The 20,172-nt window shown below is 45.6% G+C and overlaps 1 protein-coding gene across 1 annotated transcript in view; it reads left to right on the forward strand.

The window, feature by feature from the left end:
- LOC134529937 (EZH inhibitory protein-like) overlaps nt 1-20,172 on the forward strand; it is a 54,745-nt gene that overhangs the window by 9,059 nt on the left and 25,514 nt on the right. The window contains exons 3-6 of the mRNA XM_063364485.1: nt 8,029-8,104; nt 9,136-9,301; nt 10,748-10,894; nt 12,564-12,585. Of these exons, the coding sequence (XP_063220555.1) occupies nt 8,029-8,104; nt 9,136-9,301; nt 10,748-10,894; nt 12,564-12,585 (411 nt within the window). The remainder of the gene's footprint in view (nt 1-8,028; nt 8,105-9,135; nt 9,302-10,747; nt 10,895-12,563; nt 12,586-20,172) is intronic.

Below are 20,172 nucleotides of genomic sequence, written 5' to 3' on the forward strand. Positions count from 1 at the left end.
TTCCCCATTAAAATCTTATATTAATCACGCATTTTTTTAGATGGCGCCCGTGACATCATAATCCAAGATGGAGGAGTGTTTGATTTACATTTTTATTATTTTTTATATATTTAAAAAATCCGAATTCATAGCATAAAAAATACTGATTTTTAAACTGGTGGCCGTAACGAAAATGCAGCTTTGTTTTTTTAAAAAAAGATTTTATTAAAATTGGAAAACTTCATTTTTTGATAAAATTTAAAAATTTTTCCGATTTTCTAGAATAAAAATTACGGATTATCAATATGGCGACTGAAACGAAAATTGCAATGGTGACGTAATAATTAAAAATGGCGGAAAGTTCTAGAAATCAAAGTGGCTGTCGGGGTCAAAGGCCAAGGTCATCCAATATGGCCGACGTGAGCTCACAATCCAAGATGGCGGACGTCGCCTCCACAGCTGGAACCCTGGCACCTGCATTTTAAGCCGAAGCCAGTCCCCAGTACTACTACTACTGAGTTCTTTCTGACGGCGGGAGTGGACTTGGCCTCTCTGGCAGTGGCGCTGGAGAGCAGGCACCCGGGCCTAAAAACGGGCTGTAAACTGCACGGCGAGGTTTCCCCTTTAGCCTTGTAGTCGGTGGAGGTACTGAGGCAACCCCCAGGTGCTTCCTGCCCGGACGCCGTGATTGCCATTTTCCAGCTGGGGTTGGCGGTGTTCATCCCAGAAGCGTGATGATCCGGTCAAACTACCAGCGAACAGTCTGCCGACGAGACCAAAAGTTGGTCGTAGTACGGGAAGAATCCATCATGTTTGAATGGTTCCCCGCTGAGGTTTTCTTATGGCCCAGGATTCTTGGTGAGGTAGGACTCGTACTTGGGAGTGGTGCCCCGAGTGCTTTAGGGGCAGGTATCAGGGTTCCCTAGCCCATTGAAGTACCGACGTAGTGAGCGACGAGGACAGCTCCGGTAACCAGCCTGGACAGCTGGCAGAGGTTGGGTAGGCCTCCACCGGACCGCGGGTTCGCTGGGTGATTGAGGAGTCCCAGTGTGAGGCGGGAGACCGGGGTAGGCGCCAGAAGTGATACTCCAAAGGGCAAGGGAGCATCCAACTTGCTGGTTAGCTGAGTGGAGTAGGGGGCAGAGGTGGTGCATAAACTGAGATGGGTAGCCTCAGTCCCTGTGCATAGCCAAAGCTCTAACGCTCTTCCTGGTTGCGTATGCGGCGTGATCCGCATCCACGCCCGTGGGGGCCCCAGGGCGGCAGGGCCTCGCGGCTAAGAGCGCTGGGTTATCAAAGAAAAGGGGGGAAACCCTAATTTGTGACTTCTGAACACCAACTAAACATGTTAGCCTGACCTGAAATAGATGGGCCTAACCACCAACTGGTCGTGTCTGGTTAATCGACTGTTATGTGGAAATGCCCTGAAACACATGCCAAGGCATGTAAGGGACTCGCTTTGCCGTCCAAGAAGACTGTTTGAATCGAGAAATTATAGTAATTTCATTGTTTTTGTTCTTGTGGTAGAGTATAAATTATGTAATAGATTTTTGCTTGTAATTTGTTTTTTTTTTCTCGAACCTTTTTTTTTGTTGTAATTTTTAATTAAATTTTCGTTTTTGTATCAGTCAAGAATCGAACCAAAGATGAAATCGACCCAGTCAAACATTTTTAATAAGCGATTTTTTTTTCTTAATTTTAGAATTTTTCGCGAACTTCTAGGTTTATTATTAAGAATTTCCAAGATGGTGGCAAAGGCGACCGACAAGATGGCGGATATCACGACAGTTGACTGTATGGTGATACCTCACTCTAGCGGGTAAAATTTAAACTAATGTGTCGGTAGCACTCTCTAGCAGACAAAAACAAGATGCCTACCTCCACAAGACGAAAACAAGATGGCAGATCCAATATGGCTGCCATGACATCATACTGACAACGAAATATCTGCCTTGGGATTAGTGGTGAGAGGTCAGTCTGCCGGTGGCTTCCATGTAGGAAGGATCTGTCGTCAGTTTTAATAAAATTATTTCACTGGGTTTGAACTGAAGACTCTATGACATATGTCCAATCTTTTATCAAAATTGTAGTGAAATTAATTATTTTATAATTTATAAAATGTATACAAATTTTTGTATGAAAATTTTGGATTTTAAAGATGGCGGACGTGAGGTTACTATTCAAAATAGCTTAATGTTCTAGACTCCAACATGGCAGGTGTGAAGAAGGCAAGTTTTTTACTAAAATTTTATTTAAATTGTAATTTAAAAAAATAATTTTTTATTAATAAACTTCAAGTATATGCTCGCTGGGAATCGAAGCGAGGACTGAACCGGATAAAGTTACAAAACAATTGAATCAGACTGTTTTTATATTTCATGAATTATTTTTGTAAATTTGTGGTCAATAATTAAAAAATTTCAAGTTTACGTTCAAGGTCAAGGTCACGGCCACTGCTGGGGCTCTTGAGGAAAATTGCCCCGCTCTGAGGAAAGTTATGCCTCCGTGAGAAAAACTGCCCCACTCTGAGGTAAATTAATCGTGTGGATTTTTTCGAAGATAAATGGGAAATTTTTCCTCGAATCTAGAATTTTCCCCTTAAACGAGGGAAATTTCTAGGAATTTTGAGAAATTTAGAGTCATTTTTGAGGAATTTAGAGGAAATTTGCCACCAAGATACCGCCGTGACGCCAAAATCCAAAATGGTGGACATCGGCTCTGTCTCCATAACCAGGAACTAGGCGCCGAAGGAACATTTATATACTACTATAAACATACAGAACCTTGATCTGTTTTGTACACCTAACGTAACAAATGATACTCTTTTTGACGTGACAACTTCTAATAAATCGATGAACGCCGGCTGCACGCAAGAAAAAGTGTCCCGTTACGCACATTGTCCCGTTACGCTATGTCCCGTTACGCTCATTGTACGCTTGCGCCACATCTATCTCTCTTCCACTCGATTAGAACAACCATCGATTTGATTTTTTCGAGGCATATTAAACTTGAAACACTCCCATACGTTTCCTACTTTTCCTATCATCGTCCTGTCCTTAACATAATAACACAGATTGGTAGAAGTTAAATAGCAAACATGTATAAAAGTTATAGTTAAAATAATCTCTTCGTTAAAGTAATAAACATATTTGAATTAATGAGTGCAAATAAAAGTAAATTTATCAATTAAATTGTAGATTTCATTTCACTCATTCTTTGTATCCATACAAAATAGTGATAATTCAATAAAAATGATTCAATTTTATTCATAAAAGTATGCAATCATTTCATCAATGTTTTGTTATGACGTCACGTTAAATTATCGTCCGTAAACTGATTTTACAGACAACCAATTTTTTTCAACGTTGGCATTACAATTTTTTTTTCCCGAATAGGAATCACTGTAACTTTGCTTACGTCTGTACAATTTGCAACACGTTCCGTGGCTTTGTGAATATGAATCACGAGCTACTTGATAACAGATTGATATTAATTTACTATTATTTCGCTCTCTTGGCTGTGAATCACCTCTTTACTTGTCCCACGCTATACGTCCGGCTGCATTACCGGTGCACATTACCTGCCAATATACTTCACACGCGTAGTAACGCAGCTCTTCCCTCCCCATGAAGAGCTTTGCCATTCATTCCCCTTCTTCCCCTACTTCCCCTCTTTCCACGTCTTACTTCATCGCCTCTTCGACCTTCACCCCCGCGCGGACAGCTGGCAAGATACCTGGCCGCAGGAGTATGGTAACACATAATAATATAGTGTGACATTTGGTAATATGTGGTAACTTATGTTAGCATACCGTAGCATATGTTAACATACGGTAACAAGGTGGTCTGCGATGAACTAATGTTCTTGCCTGTAATTTCTCACGTAATAGTTTACACTGATTGCAAAAAACGTTTGTATAGAAATAACTTAAAAATAGAATGTAAAATATAATTTTATATATAAAGAATAAGGAATATTTTTAGCCTTTAAATGTGTAACTGAAACGTCAGTTTATTAATTTCTCTCATCAATACTAAACAAACGTATTTGAAAGTGCCTGCAAATATTGTGATTTTACAAACAGATGAGAACAAAACGTATTACTTTAATGATAAGTACCATTTCGTTAAAATTCCTTCATTTGCCCCACCGAATTTATTGGTTTGCTAAGCTATGTGGTTTGCAGGTAATCAATTATTTTAATGCATATGTTGATATGAAGAATGTCACCGGAGCAGGTGTAGGTACTTCGAATGGAAGATGACGTAACTTGCGGGACCGACACAAATGCACAATAGAGCAACGGTTATACCTTGCTTGGTTACTATAAAACGTAGGCAGGCAATTACTTAAAACTTTTGAATGATCTACGCTGCGTAACTAAGTTTGAAGGGAAAGGACGTGTGGTGATATGAAACCGTACACCTGCTTTGCAAACAATGTTAAAAACGACCAGTTTTTATTTCGTGACTACCGTTCCCGAAATGTTCACGTAAGTATTATTTTTGACGTGACAACGTCTAATAAATCGATGAACGCCGGCTGCACGCATGAAAAAGGTTCCCGTTTCGCACTTTGTCCTTTACGCTGTGTCCCGTTACGAAAATTGTTCCGTTACGCTGTGTCCCGTTACGCTCATTGTACGCTTGCGCCGCATCTATCTCTCTTCCACTCGACTGTTTATAAAAGAAGTGAAAATTTAATGTGGTTTTCATTGCTTATTACAACAACAATTTCGGCAATAATGGTTAATTATTCTTGCATTTTAAACATCTGATTACTAGTATAATTTCAAGTATTTATTCTTTTATTATTAAAATAAAAATGATTCAATTTTATTCATAAAAGTATGCAATCATTTCATCAATGTTTTGTTATGACGTTGTCACTTTAAACTATCGTCCGTAAACCGACTTTACAAACCAATTTTTTTTAAATTTTTTTATTTGTTTACTGTGAACGTGTCGCACGACAGCAGAGTGATAGTCATTCTTGGCAGATTCGGCAAAAGGGTTGCTCTCCAGGTTGCCGTTAGCCAAACATGAGTCGGTGACTGTGACCAGAGTGTGGAGTCTCACCTTCTGTCGCACCGATACGCGTCGACACGTGAAAAGCGTCGCTCGGGAGCCACAAGTCAGGTGTTCTGAGCAGTCCGCGGCGTCTGGCGCGGCCGGCAGTGCAGCCGACCAATCAGAGCACGCGCAGGGACGAGAGGGGGAGAGGTGGAGGCAGGCGCCCATAAACCGTCTTCCTTTGCAGCTGGAAACAAAACACGCGCTTTATCAAGAGTGACGCGAACTCGGAGTAAGGTTTTTATTGGCAACGCGAGTTCCGCGCGGAAGTGCAGCCAACCTGACAGCTCTGAACGCTTCCGACATTCCACTTGGAAAATTTTTCTTCTACACCAGTCCGTCCGAAGTTGTGTGCTTCAGCCAACTAACTTAAATATTAAATAAACTAAGCAGAGACTTTGTTGGATTTTTTTTTCACTCTCCAGTTTTAAAAGTAAAGAAAACTCTACGGAACTTTTATACAAGTTTCTGTTAAAAGGTATACTTTTCAAACTTGCACATTAAATCTTAACGTAAACTTATTTTTAAAAGAAACATTATTTTAAATAGTGTTTTATGCAGTCACGAAGAAAACGTTAAAGCATATATACGTATAAAAAATAAAATAATATCATTCATATTTTTAATAAATATCCTATTATTCTGTATACGCTTTTTGCAACGTCTTCCTGTAATCTCGATATGTGAGAATGGCTCTGAAGCACCTTTAAATTTTAGTAAAACAAAAAAAAAAAGTGCTGTAAATTAATTCACCGTCATCTTGTGTTTTTATGACAGGTACTGTGTCAGTGACGAAAAAGGCTTTCCGCCGAAACAAATATTTCGAAGTAACTTTTTTAATTTTGATAATTTTCTGTTTCGGTTCTGAGGTGTAATCAAGTATTGTAACCCATATTTTCAATATATATTTCATCTTATTATCATTTTTTATGAAAATATTATAATGTGATCTCACTTTTATAATTTTTTTTCGTATTATTGTTTAAATTATGTTCAGTGAATATTATGAGTTTAATTTCCCAAGCGTGAAATTAATTTCTCGTTTTACGATTCCATTGTGGGTTTTAAGTCTGGTTGGTAAAAAAAAATTAAACTATTAAAATAAACTGTATATCGTGTGAGAAAATTTCAGTTAAATCACCCTTGATGAAAAATTTGAATTGAAGTTGGTTTAGTCGGCTAGTTTTTAAAATATAACAAATTCAAATTTAATTTAAGCTAGTTAATTTAATTATTTTGCAAAGTTATGGAGTAACATTATGCTAGAAGAATTTTCCATATTGCTAAATAATAACTATTGCTGGCCATTAGTTTTTGTGTAAGATAGGAAGTTTTTTATATTTAGAATGACACATTAGTTAGGATAATTTTTTGTGTGACTTTTGTGCTAAACAAAGGATATGGAAAAATTTAATGATTTTTTAAATTATTGTTTGTTGTATAGTGCACTTTATACGCTCTCGATTAAATTTTTCTTTTCTTAGTTCTCCACAAATAACTAAAAAATATCTTTTTTAATAAAAATATCATTATTAACACTTGAACCAACAGAAAAATAAAAAAGTCGGTATTACTATATTGTTTGTAAAATAAAAAAGAATATTGTTTTCGTATTGAAAAAGCTATAAAAACAGATTCAACTAGAGTAAAATAGACTTATAAATATATAAATCAGACAAACGTAGGTATACAAATACTAAAATAATAAATTTGCCATAAAAACTTTTAATTTGTGTGTTAACTAGTGTATACATAAATTTATTATAAAACTACAGTTCTTTTTGCAAATGTATTAAGTTAAAAAAAATTATCGGGCGCTCTGCTTACGTTGTTGAACAATATTTTTTTTAAATCTTAGCTGCGCAGTTTGTAACAAACTACAGTTCCTTAAGAAAAATTGTTGAAACATTTCAAAGAGTCATACTCATAGATCGAACATTCAATCAGGACTTCCAAAATTCAACTGCTACTGGAAAATTTCTGAATATTTTTCCTTAAGTCTTGCATTGAAATGGCGTTTACATAGTATTTTACCCGTGTAAGTTTCTTCGTTAATCGTACAATTTTTCTTCATTCGGAAATAGCTGACGGGATTGTTGGTAACGTGGTTTTTCTGAAACAGAAAACTGTACTTATCGAATACCTACATACTAAATACGGTAGCAAATCGAGGTCATGAGTTGAAACTGTGCTTTAGTACCTTTAACATTTGCAGAACGCGCTGAAGTAATAAAGTTTTACACGGCCATTGTGCGACCAGGCTCAGGAAAGGTTATCTTAACTATAAAATAAAATACCAGAGTTCAAGCAATGGGACGAACGACGTTTGTTCAGTAACTTTGCGATACTTAAAGCTCATTAGGCGAACTTGTGTCGTCCATTTCGAGCTATGCAATTTTTACTGCCAGCGCTTGATTGCAAGCTACCAGCCTATTGTGCCTCCTTGTGGCAGGCTACCCGCCTGTTGTGCGGCCAGATGGTAAGCTACCCGCCTGTTCAGCCGCCTGGTAGAAGGGTACCCACCTGTTGTGCCGTCTGGTGGCAGGCTACCCACCTGTTGTGCTTACGGGTGGCAGGCTACCCGCCTGTTTTGCCACCTGGTGGCAGGCTACCAGCCTATTATGCCTCTTTGTGGCAGGCTACTCGCCTGTTGTGCCTCCTGAGGGCAGGCTAAACGACTGTTGTGCCACCTAATGACAGACTACTCTCCTGTTGTGCGCCTGGTAGTAGGCTACACGCCTGTTGTGCCACCTGGTGACAGGCTACCAGCCTATTGTGCCTCCTTGTGGCAGGCTACCCGCCTGTTGTGCGGCAATGTGGTAAGCTACCCGCCTGTTCAGCCGCCTGGTAGAAAGCTACCCACCTGTTGTGCCGTCTGGTGGCAGGCTACCCACCTGTTGTGCCACCTGGTGGCAGGATACCCGCCTGTTGGCCGCCTTGTGTAAGGCTAAACGACTGTTGTGCCTCCTGATGGCAGCCTAAACGACTGTTGTGCCGCCTGGTGGCCGGCTACCCACCTGTTGTGCCACCTGATGGCAGGCTGCCCGCCTGTTGTGCCGCCTGGTGACAGGCTACTCTCGTGTTGTGCCGCCTGGTAGCAGTCTACACGCCTGTTGTGCCGCCTGGTTGCAGGCTACCCGCCTGATATACCACCTGGTGGCAGACTCCCCGCCTGTTTGCCGCCTGATGGCAAGCTACCCGCCTGTTGTGCCACCTGGTGGCTGGCTACACCCCTGTTGAGTCGGCTGGTGTCAGGCTAAATGATTGTTGTGCCTCCTGATGGCAGGCTACCCGCCTGTTGTGCAGCCTGGTGGAAGGCTACCCGCATGTTGTGCCACCTGGTGGTAGGCAACACAAATGTTGTGCCACATGGTGGCAGGCTACCCGCCTGTGTACCGCCAGGGGTCAGCAAACCCGCCTGTTGTGCCGCCCTGTGGCAGGCTACCCGCCTGTTGGGTTGCCTGATGGCAGGTTACTCAAATGTTGTGCCGCCTGGTGGCAGACTACCCGCCTATTTTTCCGCCTCTTAGCAGGCTATCCCCCTGTTGTGTCACCTGGTGGCTGGCTACCTGACTGTATTGCCGCCTGATGGCCAGCTACCCGCCTGTTGTGTTGCCTGGTGGCAGGCTACCTGCCGTTTGTGCCACTGGTGGTAAGCTACCCGGCTGTTGAGCCACCTGGTGGAAGGGTACCCACCTGTTGTGGCGCCTGGTAGCAGACTACCGGACTTTTGTGTTTCTTGGTAGCAGGCTACCCGTCTGTTGTGTCGCCTGGTGTTAGGCTACCCACCTAAAATGCTGCCTGGTGGCAGGCTACCAGCCTGTTTTGCCACCTGGTGACAGCCTACCCACCTCTTGTGCTACCTATTGAAGATTACCCGCCTGAAGGGCAGCCTGGTGGCAGGCTACTCACCTATAGTGCCGCCTGGTGGCAGGCTACCCGCTGTTGGGCGGACTGGTGGCAGGCTACCCACTTGTGCTGCTTGGTGCAGGCTAGCTGCAAGTTGAGCCGCCTGGTGGCAAGCTACCCGCCTGTTGTGCTGAATGATGGCCGGCTACTCGTGGGTTGTCTCTCCTGGTGGCAGGTCACCCGTCGCCGAGGCCGCAGCAGGACCCGCCCAGGCCGCAGCAGGACCCGCCGAGGCCGCCGCAGGACCCGCCCAGGCCGCAGCAGTACCCGCCCAGGCCGCAGCAGGACCCTCCGAGGCCGCAGCAGGACCCGCCGAGGCCGCAGCAGGACCCGCCGAGGCCGTAGCAGCACCCGCCCAGGCCGCAGCAGGATCCGCCGAGGCCGCAGCAGGACTCGCCGAGGCCGCCGCAGGACCCGCCCAAGCCGCAGCAGTACCCGCCGAGGCCGCAGCAGGACCCGCCGAGGCCGCAGCAGGACCCGCCGAGGCCGCAGCAGGACACGCCGAGGCCGCAGCAGGACCCGCCGAGGCCGCAGCAGGACACGCCGAGGCCGCAGCAGGACCCGCCGAGGCCGCAGCAGGATCCGCCGAGGCCGCAGCAGGACCCGCCGAGGCCGCCGCAGGACCCGCCCAAGCCGCAGCAGGACCCGCCGAGGCCGCAGCAGGACCCGCCGAGGCCGCAGCAGGACCCGCCGAGGCCGCAGCAGGACACGCCGAGGCCGCAGCAGGACCCGCCGAGGCCGCAGCAGGACCCGCCGAGGCCGCAGCAGGACCCGCCGAGGCCGCAGCAGGACCCGCCGAGGCCGCAGCAGAACCCGCCGAGGCCGCAGCAGGACCCGCCGAGGCCGCAGCAGGACACGCCGAGGCCGCAGCAGGACACGCCGAGGCCGCAGCAGGACCCGCCGAGGCCGCAGCAGGACACGCCGAAGCCGCAGCAGGACCCGCCGAGGCCGCAGCAGGACACGCCGAGGCCGCAGCAGGGCACGCCGAGGCCGCAGCAGGACCCGCCGAGGCCGCAGCAGGGCACGCCGAGGCCGCAGCAGGACCCGCCGAGGCCGCAGCAGGACCCGCCGAGGCCGCAGCAGGACCCGCCGAGGCCGCAGCAGGACACGCCGAGGCCGCAGCAGGACCCGCCGAGGCCGCAGCAGGACACGCCGAGGCCGCAGCAGGACACGCCGAGGCCGCAGCAGGACTCGCCGAGGCCGCAGCAGGACCCGCCGAGGCCGCAGCAGGACATGCCGAGGCCGCAGCAGGACCCACCGAGGCCGCAGCAGGACATGCCGAGGCCGCAGCAGGACCCACCGAGGCCGCAGCAGGACACGCCGAGGCCGCAGCAGGACATGCCGAGGCCGCAGCAGGACACGCCGAGGCCGCAGCAGGACCCGCCGAGGCCGCAGCAGGACACGCCGAGGCCGCAGCAGGACACGCCGAGGCCGCAGCAGGACCCGCCGAGGCCGCAGCAAGACACGCCGAGGCCGCAGCAGGACCCGCCGAGGCCGCAGCAGGACACGCCGAGGCCGCAGCAGGACACGCCGAGGCCGCAGCAGGACCCGCCGAGGCCGCAGCAGGATCCGCCGAGGCCGCAGCAGGACCCGCCGAGGCCGCCGCAGGACCCGCCCAAGCCGCAGCAGTACCCGCCGAGGCCGCAGCAGGACCCGCCGAGGCCGCAGCAGGACCCGCCGAGGCCGCAGCAGGACACGCCGAGGCCGCAGCAGGACCCGCCGAGGCCGCAGCAGGACACGCCGAGGCCGCAGCAGGACCCGCCGAGGCCGCAGCAGGATCCGCCGAGGCCGCAGCAGGACCCGCCGAGGCCGCCGCAGGACCCGCCCAAGCCGCAGCAGGACCCGCCGAGGCCGCAGCAGGACCCGCCCAAGCCGCAGCAGGACCCGCCGAGGCCGCCGCAGGACCCGCCCAAGCCGCAGCAGGACCCGCCGAGGCCGCAGCAGGACACGCCGAGGCCGCAGCAGGACCCGCCGAGGCCGCAGCAGGATCCGCCGAGGCCGCAGCAGGACCCGCCGAGGCCGCCGCAGGACCCGCCCAAGCCGCAGCAGGACCCGCCGAGGCCGCAGCAGGACCCGCCGAGGCCGCAGCAGGACCCGCCGAGGCCGCAGCAGGACACGCCGAGGCCGCAGCAGGACCCGCCGAGGCCGCAGCAGGACCCGCCGAGGCCGCAGCAGGACCCTCCGAGGCCGCAGCAGGACCCGCCGAGGCCGCAGCAGGACCCGCCGAGGCCGCAGCAGAACCCGCCGAGGCCGCAGCAGGACCCGCCGAGGCCGCAGCAGGACACGCCGAGGCCGCAGCAGGACACGCCGAGGCCGCAGCAGGACCCGCCGAGGCCGCAGCAGGACACGCCGAGGCCGCAGCAGGACCCGCCGAGGCCGCAGCAGGACACGCCGAGGCCGCAGCAGGGCACGCCGAGGCCGCAGCAGGACCCGCCGAGGCCGCAGCAGGGCACGCCGAGGCCGCAGCAGGACCCGCCGAGGCCGCAGCAGGACCCGCCGAGGCCGCAGCAGGACCCGCCGAGGCCGCAGCAGGACACGCCGAGGCCGCAGCAGGACCCGCCGAGGCCGCAGCAGGACACGCCGAGGCCGCAGCAGGACACGCCGAGGCCGCAGCAGGACTCGCCGAGGCCGCAGCAGGACCCGCCGAGGCCGCAGCAGGACATGCCGAGGCCGCAGCAGGACCCACCGAGGCCGCAGCAGGACATGCCGAGGCCGCAGCAGGACCCACCGAGGCCGCAGCAGGACACGCCGAGGCCGCAGCAGGACATGCCGAGGCCGCAGCAGGACACGCCGAGGCCGCAGCAGGACCCGCCGAGGCCGCAGCAGGACACGCCGAGGCCGCAGCATGACACGCCGAGGCCGCAGCAGGACACGCCGAGGCCGCAGCAGGACACGCCGAGGCCGCAGCAGGACCCGCCGAGGCCGCAGCAGGACACGCCGAGGCCGCAGCAGGACCCGCCGAGGCCGCAGCAGGATCCGCCGAGGCCGCAGCAGGACCCGCCGAGGCCGCAGCAGGACCCGCCGAGGCCGCAGCAGGACCCGCCGAGGCCGCCGCAGGACCCGCCGAGGCCGCAGCAGGACACGCACAGGCCGCAGCAGGACCCGCCGAGGCCGCAGCAGGACCCGCCGAGGCCGCAGCAGGACCCGCCGAGGCCGCAGCAGGACCCGCCGAGGCCGCAGCAGGACCCGCCGAGGCCGCAGCAGGACCCGCCGAGGCCGCAGCAGGACACGCCGAGGCCGCAGCAGGACCCGCCGAGGCCGCAGCAGGACCCGCCGAGGCCGCAGCAGGACCCGCCGAGGCCGCAGCAGGACCCGCCGAGGCCGCAGCAGGACCCGCCGAGGCCGCAGCAGGACCCGCCGAGGCCGCAGCAGGACACGCCGAGGCCGCAGCAGGACATGCCGAGGCCGCAGCAGGACCCGCCGAGGCCGCAGCAGGACATGCCGAGGCCGCAGCAGGACCCGCCGAGGCCGCAGCAGGACACGCCGAGGCCGCAGCAGGACCCGCCGAGGCCGCAGCAGGACACGCCGAGGCCGCAGCAGGACACGCCGAGGCCGCAGCAGGACCCGCCGAGGCCGCAGCAGGACCCGTCGAGTACGTCCCAGGTTCCAGCCCTGGACCCCGCAGGTGAGTGTGTGCCTGTTAAGGGGCAAGGACCCGCCTAGTATACCAGGTTTTGACCGATAAACTCTGATCGCAGATCCGTCGCGAAAAAATAACCTTTACAATATATTTCTTACTTACTGTATAAAATGCTTTCCGAGCCTTTGAATATGTAGCTGAACCCATTTTTTTTGGTGCAAATAATTGAGTTTTTTAACGTATGTTTAACTAAAAAAAATCTTCTACAACACCGCAAAACGTGCTGCTGTCGTAAAACGATTGTATTGGATTAATTATAAATATCTTCACACAACAAATATAAATGGGAAATAAAGGTGTTACCCTCAAATTATTTCAACGAAACCATTTTACGATAGCGACAAATTTTGTGGTGATTATAGAACTTTGTATGATTAAACATTACCCAAATACCGAGTGCCTCATCGGAAATACTTTTTTTCATATGCAATATATATATGTGTGTGTGTGTTTTTCTGTTCCAATTTCAAACGCGTATACCAGCTTTGGGAATCACTTTAGAATGTGATTCTTTTATGTTTTCGAAATTTTATTTTGTGATTAATCTGCAACCTCAGTTTGTCGATATAAATCTGACTGATACCATATGTAGCCTATTTACGAGTGTTGAAAAACTACAGCTACACTGAATTGTGTATAGATACTTAAAAAATGTTCCAGGTTTCTTTTCCATAATACCCGACATGTTTGATTAATATGAAAACTACGACCAAATTAACAGATTTTTCATTATGTCATTACAAGTTCACCCTAAATGGCATGCAAACTATTTTTAGTTAGATGACTTAATGCTCTGTCTCACACGCTATGATTTTTTTTGTCTTTTTCAAATTCTAACTATAAAACCATTATGCAATTTCACACTTGGATTTGTTATTATGCCATAAATAATTTCAACAGATATTCACGTAGTGTAGTATAATGTGTATAAGAAATAGTGCAAGTGATGATAGTAAATTACGAAGACTTGTACAACGTTTTACACCCATGATATTACCATAAATAAATTTAACGTTGAAAAGATTTGTGGCAGAATAAGAAATGCAAGGCAAATCGGATGAAAATTTTATAACTAGTATTTAAATTTAAAAAAAATTCATTTGGAGTGATAGACTTGCCTTGAAAATAACTCTTTAAAGAATGTGATTATTATATTTCAAAGTTAAATCAGCTAGATAACCAGTGGTGATTCTTTTCTGGTGGAAATTTTCCTGCTTGGGTTCAGGAATTAAATTTCAATTAGTGTTTTCACTTTCATCCTGGAAAAAGGAAATGACAAAACAATCGCAGAAGAAACCCATCATCAAAAACTCGGGATTGTAGTTGTTCAACAGTGGTGTATGTTAGACTAGCACTGCGATGCGTGTGATGAAAGGTTTGCCTATCTGCAAGGCATTGGAAGGCAAAAAACTCTCTCTTGAATTTATTTTATTGAATTTCGTGGAAATGTTGGTTTGCCAAACTTTTTTTCCTAAAGTAGGATAGCACGTTAGTATTAATTACGTTATCAGAATTTCGTTAGGGATTAAATATGTATTAGAAAAAAATGCTAAAAATGTAACCGTACAATGATAAGGTTTAAAGGTAGTAACAATTTAAAAACCTCTCTTGTGTCTTCCTGCTGCTAAGCGTTAAACGTATATATAATGTTGCATTTAAATAAGTTATTTTTATTTAAAATTAACTCTTTCTTAGGATCATTTGTATGAAGGCAATACGTCAATTATATTCTAAATATTTTTTTTCCCCAATACACATCCGTCTGGTTTTACGAGTGAATGATTCTCATGAGTCACTAATATGTTAGCTCTCGGTATAATGCTATTAATGGACGAGACATCTCTCTTTTTTTTTGTACCATGCTGCAGTTTGGAGATATGCTGCTGTATCTTGTAACTGTATCGTCATCTTATCCAGTTTCTTACCTGGCTAACGATTTGTACCTTTGGTGATTTAGGGTCCTAGTTCATAATAGCGCTTGTAAATTGACAGTGACGTTGGGCATAGAAACCGCGTGTGCGCATGTACTCTTCTTGTCCTGGCGGCGTCACTCGACCTAACTTATACGTGTTATCAGAGGAGTGTCGATAGCTTCTATGAAGTAGGCTAGCTACTGCCACTGCCGACCCCGTTGACACGCATTTCATCGCCAGAGAAATTCCGTACTGCTACTTTTATTGAAAACTTTAATTTGGAAGCATTACCCACGTATACAATAACAAGAAAAAGCAGCATTAAATAGGAGGGATTTGTTTTTATTGTCGGAGTGACATTTTGTTATTTGCATGTGTAACTTAAATCGTTAGTACAAAGATTTAAATTTTTTTACCTTAAAAAATTATTGAAGTTTGGTTTTTAATTTGGTGGACATATAAACACATAGGTTTGCTATTATTTTTTACGGATCAGTTTGCAGGAAATTTTAGACATGTTTTTAGTGTTTTACTGATATTGATGATCAGACCGTTTTCATAACATAATTATCTTGAGAATTCGGAGGAATCTAGATCTTTTCTGGGGACCATGATTTCTAGTTAGTCCTAAAGTGATATCACTGACATTACATCCACCATATTTTATTCGTCATTTGGTTTAGATTATTTCATAATCAGATAATGAGGTTACAATTATTTAGTTGTGTGTACGCGTTGTTATCAGCATAGCTTTATTTGTGTGGCATTAATTGCGTTGCAAATTAAGTTGTCTCAGATGATACCGCACTATTGGCTGATGATTTTCAAGTACAAACCACATTCATTAATTTTAATGACAAGAATGAAATGATAATGAATATTCTTTTTACTTCACAACAAAATTTAATATATTATTTAATAAATTATGATGAAACGTTTTCAACCGTGTGAAATTTTACCCTGTGCAAGTAACGCAGAAAACCTTGAAAAATTTGCACAATTTGGTTTTGATAAGATACCATATCAGCTCTTAAACATAGCACAGATAGTAAGAGTTCGATTCTCTCCCAGTGGATATAAAATTAACTTGTTGCCAACTTATTACCACTGTCAGAGGGTTTTCACTGTAAATGTAAATATATAGGTCTCTTGGATTTTGTGTTTCGTCTTACATTCTTGCAACAGGTATTTCCTCAATATTATCTTGGAGGAATTCTAAGGCACATAAGGTGCCCGTTTAAAAATGATGAATATAAGAACAATTTTAATTCGTGCTATTAACCGATAATTTTATCAGCAAGAAATTGTGAGACCATATAGACATAAAATACCAACATACCAACGGTTTTTTAAATAAAATTATAAACTTGAAGGATACAAGCATATTTAAAAAATAAAAACAAATATTTTTGGAAGGGCATACGTACAAAATTTAAAATATTATCAAGAGATTCCCAGTGACGCAAACTTAATTTTCCAAAAAAGGGAAACATGTTCACTGATTTTCGTTTTGAGATAAACTTTCTGAGATATAAACCTTTTTAGTAATTATAAGCATAGTTATCAGTAAGGTGCCCTATGCGCCCATTAAAAAATTATGAATATAACAAACACTTTAATTTAATAACTACGGCGTGATCCCCTTATGTAGCTGTATTTAAAATTTTACTCTATTATTTCACTTCCATTTTATATTTTATACACATCTCTATGGCGTAGCCTATTATTTGTGCTTCACAATTCCCTTGTCTCCAAGGTATACATGCATATCTATTTGGCGTTACAGAGTCAAAGATACAGTGATTAGAGTAACTATGTGTAGAATTATCACTACAAAGTCCCGCAATTGTTCGTGTTTTTTGACAGTTACCAGATCTAAAATAACTTTAAGTCAAAGTTTGATGAGAAAATTTCTTACCCAACAACTAATTGCAAGAGAGCTGTCGGAATAAATGGACAGGTAAAAACCCTTAATTAACAGTAACGTCAAAAAATAAAATAACCAACTCCGAGTATGGGGAAACCTTTTTTTCACAGACGAGAGAGCCAGACCGCCGATCGTGCATCTTCGGTTTTTTTTTTTTGTTCAATGTAACTCATGATAACTAATGGTTAGAGATCTGCAAAATTCGCGGATTCTGTGACCTTCAGGATAGACTCTACTACACTCTACACACTCGGGCAAATGCCACCTGTTCATTGGCTGCTGACTTGTGAGTAGTCTCGACTGGGTGGCCTGTGATTCGGCACTTCTATGAGTGAGGGTCTCTAATTGGCCTCCAGTCCTCCAGATTAACAGTGAACCAAGGACAGAAGTAGCGCTAAGTTATAATTATTTGAATTGTAGCATTTCACGAAATGAATCCGCGAATTTTGCAGGTCTCTACAATGGTCAATTAGGTTAGGCTAGCTACATTATAAATAATTTAAAACATTGTGGACGGTTGATTTGGTTAGGATAGCTACATTAAATATACTGTGAAAACAAAAATTAAAAAAAAGCGAGCATGAACTTCGGGTGTGGCTCTCTCGTCTGTGAAATGAAGGCTTCCCCCGAGTGTGAGCACCGGCATTAGCGTTTTGTCGAGAACGAGACTGGCGGATTGGGCCCCGACCCATGGCAACGTCTGCCAAGCTTTCAACTTGCGGTGAATCCGGGTTTTTGACCGCGACAGGAATCGATCTGGGCTCGGACAGCCTCGGCGAGAGGCTACAGTGTTCACACAACTCAACCATCTCCCCTCCCCTCACACAATCACGCGCGCACACACATACACACACGCACACACGCACCCATGCACACCAAACTACACACACACACACACACCTACATACACACACACGCACCCACGCATACACGCACCCATACACACGCACCCATACGCATCCACGCGCTCACGCGCACATACGCACCCACATACACACCCAATCACACACTCACAACACACAAACCTACACACACAACACACAAACCTACACACACATACTCACACACACCAAAACACCTACTCACACACAAGATAAAAATACATGCACGCCTCGGTGGGCCAGCCTTGCTTGCCGATTATTTATAAAGTCTACACGAAAGAACGGGGGTGCGGCGTTTGTCCTAAAATCGTTTGTCCTAAAGCGTTTATCCTAATTTCGTTTGTCCTAAAAATTAGGACAAACGACTTTAGGACAAACGACGTTAGGACAAACGACTTTAGGACAAACGACTTTAGGACAAACGAATTTTAGGACAAACGACGGAACAGCTTCAAAATATTTTTACTCTGAGTTTTAGGACAAACGACTTTAGGACAAACGACATTAGGACAAACGACTTTAGGACAAACGACTTTAGGACAAACGACTTTTAGGACAAACGACGGTTCCAGTATCGATAAATCCTTACTCTGAGTTTTAGGACAAACGACTTTAGGACAAACGACATTAGGACAAACGACTTTAGGACAAACGACATTAGGATAAACGACTTTAGGACAAACGACATTAGGACAAACGACTTTAGGACAAACGACATTAGGACAAACGACTTTAGGACAAACGACTTTAGGACAAACGACTTTTAGGACAAATGATTTTAGGACAAACGACATTATGAAAAACCAAGTTAGGACAAATGACTGTAGGACAAAAAACTTTGAGTCAAACTATTTTATTTAAAAACCACAGAGCATGTGAGAACTTACAGTAAAAGAAAACGTTTGAAAAAATAATGTTATATACTGGGGAAATACTTTACATTCTATGTAAAAAAAAATTCAGCGTTTACGATCGTTACAATTTTTTTACATCTAGGAATAAAGACTACGGTTTCAACGACCTAAATCTTTTTTTTTTTGCCATCTTGGATCCGCCATATTTAAATAGAGCGCCCCACTCATTATGATGAAATTTTCTTCATGACCGCCATATTGAATTTTTCTGTTCCACTGGAGGCCGCCATCTTGGATGCCGTCGACTTTGTTTCTGTTCTTTGTTCCTAGATAGCGCCAGCAACGCTCTTGATTTTTTTTGATCTTCTGTAGGCCGCCATCTTGGATACCGTTGACTTTGTTTCTGCTGTTTGTTCCTAGAGAGCGCCAGCCTAGCTCTTTATTTTTATTTTTTTTTGTTCTTCTGGAGGTCACCATCTTGGATACCAAGGACTTTATTTCTGCTGTTTGTTCATAGAGAGCGCCAGCGTCGCTCTGATTCATCACATAAGGTCGATGTTCCATTACTTACCATAGCTATTATGGTCCTTATCGACATATAAAATTTAAATTTTTTAACAAAATACATTGGAAGCGCTGTGATTCGAATCATTGCAGCTCTGATCTCTAGGTTGAACAACATACGCCTTTAACCGCACGGCCATCGAGACATTTACCAAACTGAGAATAAAATAAAGTATATATAAAAATAACATGCATAGCTATTCGGACTTGTAATTTTTTTGATTTAAAGTAATAATAACACCACCTGTATTAAGACGTAACTGTAACAATTATCGTTACGGTCACAATCTTGAATATCCGTAATTGTTTTGTTAGAAAGACGGGAAAAAATTTAAAAATCATTAAAAAATTAATCAATCGAATTAAATAATAAAAATCTTAAAAAACACCGTTGCAATTTTCGTTACGGTCGCCATCTTAAAAATTCATAATTTTAATGCTAGAGATTCGAAAAAAAAAATTACTTATTAGAATACTGATTATTTAGTTCGATTCCTGTCCTTGCTTCGAAACTATTAGAGCAAGAAAAAAAACAGATCCTTCCTCCACGAAGCCACCTACAGACTGATCTCCGCCACCAATAGCAAGGTATATATATCATCATCTGGTATGACGACATGTCCGCCATCTTGTCTTCATCCGCTGGAGACCACCATCTTGTTTTCGTCTGCTAGAGTGTGCTGATACTATGTTAGTATAATATTCTGTTCACCATAACTTTGTCCTCAACTGTTGGCATTGAACTTTGACTTTGACCTTGAAATTTGACCTTGACAGTGACATTTTACTTTGACCTTGAAATATGATTTTACCTTGACGACCATCATGGATCCGCCATTTCTCGTTCAGTACATGCTACCAGGAGCTACCACCTGCTAGAGGTCATTGCCACCATCTTGTTTTCGTCTGCTGGAGGACACCATCTTGTGCGTGTACTCGTCTTATAGAGTACATTACCACCATACTTGTCTAAGTTTTACCCGCTAGAGTGCAGTAATCATTTATTATTACTGAATTGCCTGCCATCTTGAAATTTGGGCGCCATCTTGGAATCGTGTAATTATTTAGCTAGAAATTCTGGTTAAAATTACAAAATTCATCAAAAAATTCACTCATTAAAGTAATGATTGATTATATCAATTCCTGTTCTTGGTTCGATCCTTGGATGATGCAAAAAAATAATTTTATGGAAAAATTATAATTATAATAAATTATTATCAAAGTACTAAAAGAGACTTAAAATCATCTATTACCATCATCCTTTAAACCATTACGACCGCCATTTTAGATATTTGGATTTATTGACTTATTAGTTCGGGAAAAATTCCAAAATTCACCGAAAAAATCACACATTATTTTACATATTGAATCGAAACTTTCTTAGATCTATGAACGAAGCTGAAAATAAATTTGATTAAAATACCAGAAAAATG

The sequence above is a fragment of the Bacillus rossius genome, chromosome 2 (genome assembly GCF_032445375.1).
Source record: "Bacillus rossius redtenbacheri isolate Brsri chromosome 2, Brsri_v3, whole genome shotgun sequence".
Lineage (NCBI taxonomy): Eukaryota > Metazoa > Arthropoda > Insecta > Phasmatodea > Bacillidae > Bacillus > Bacillus rossius.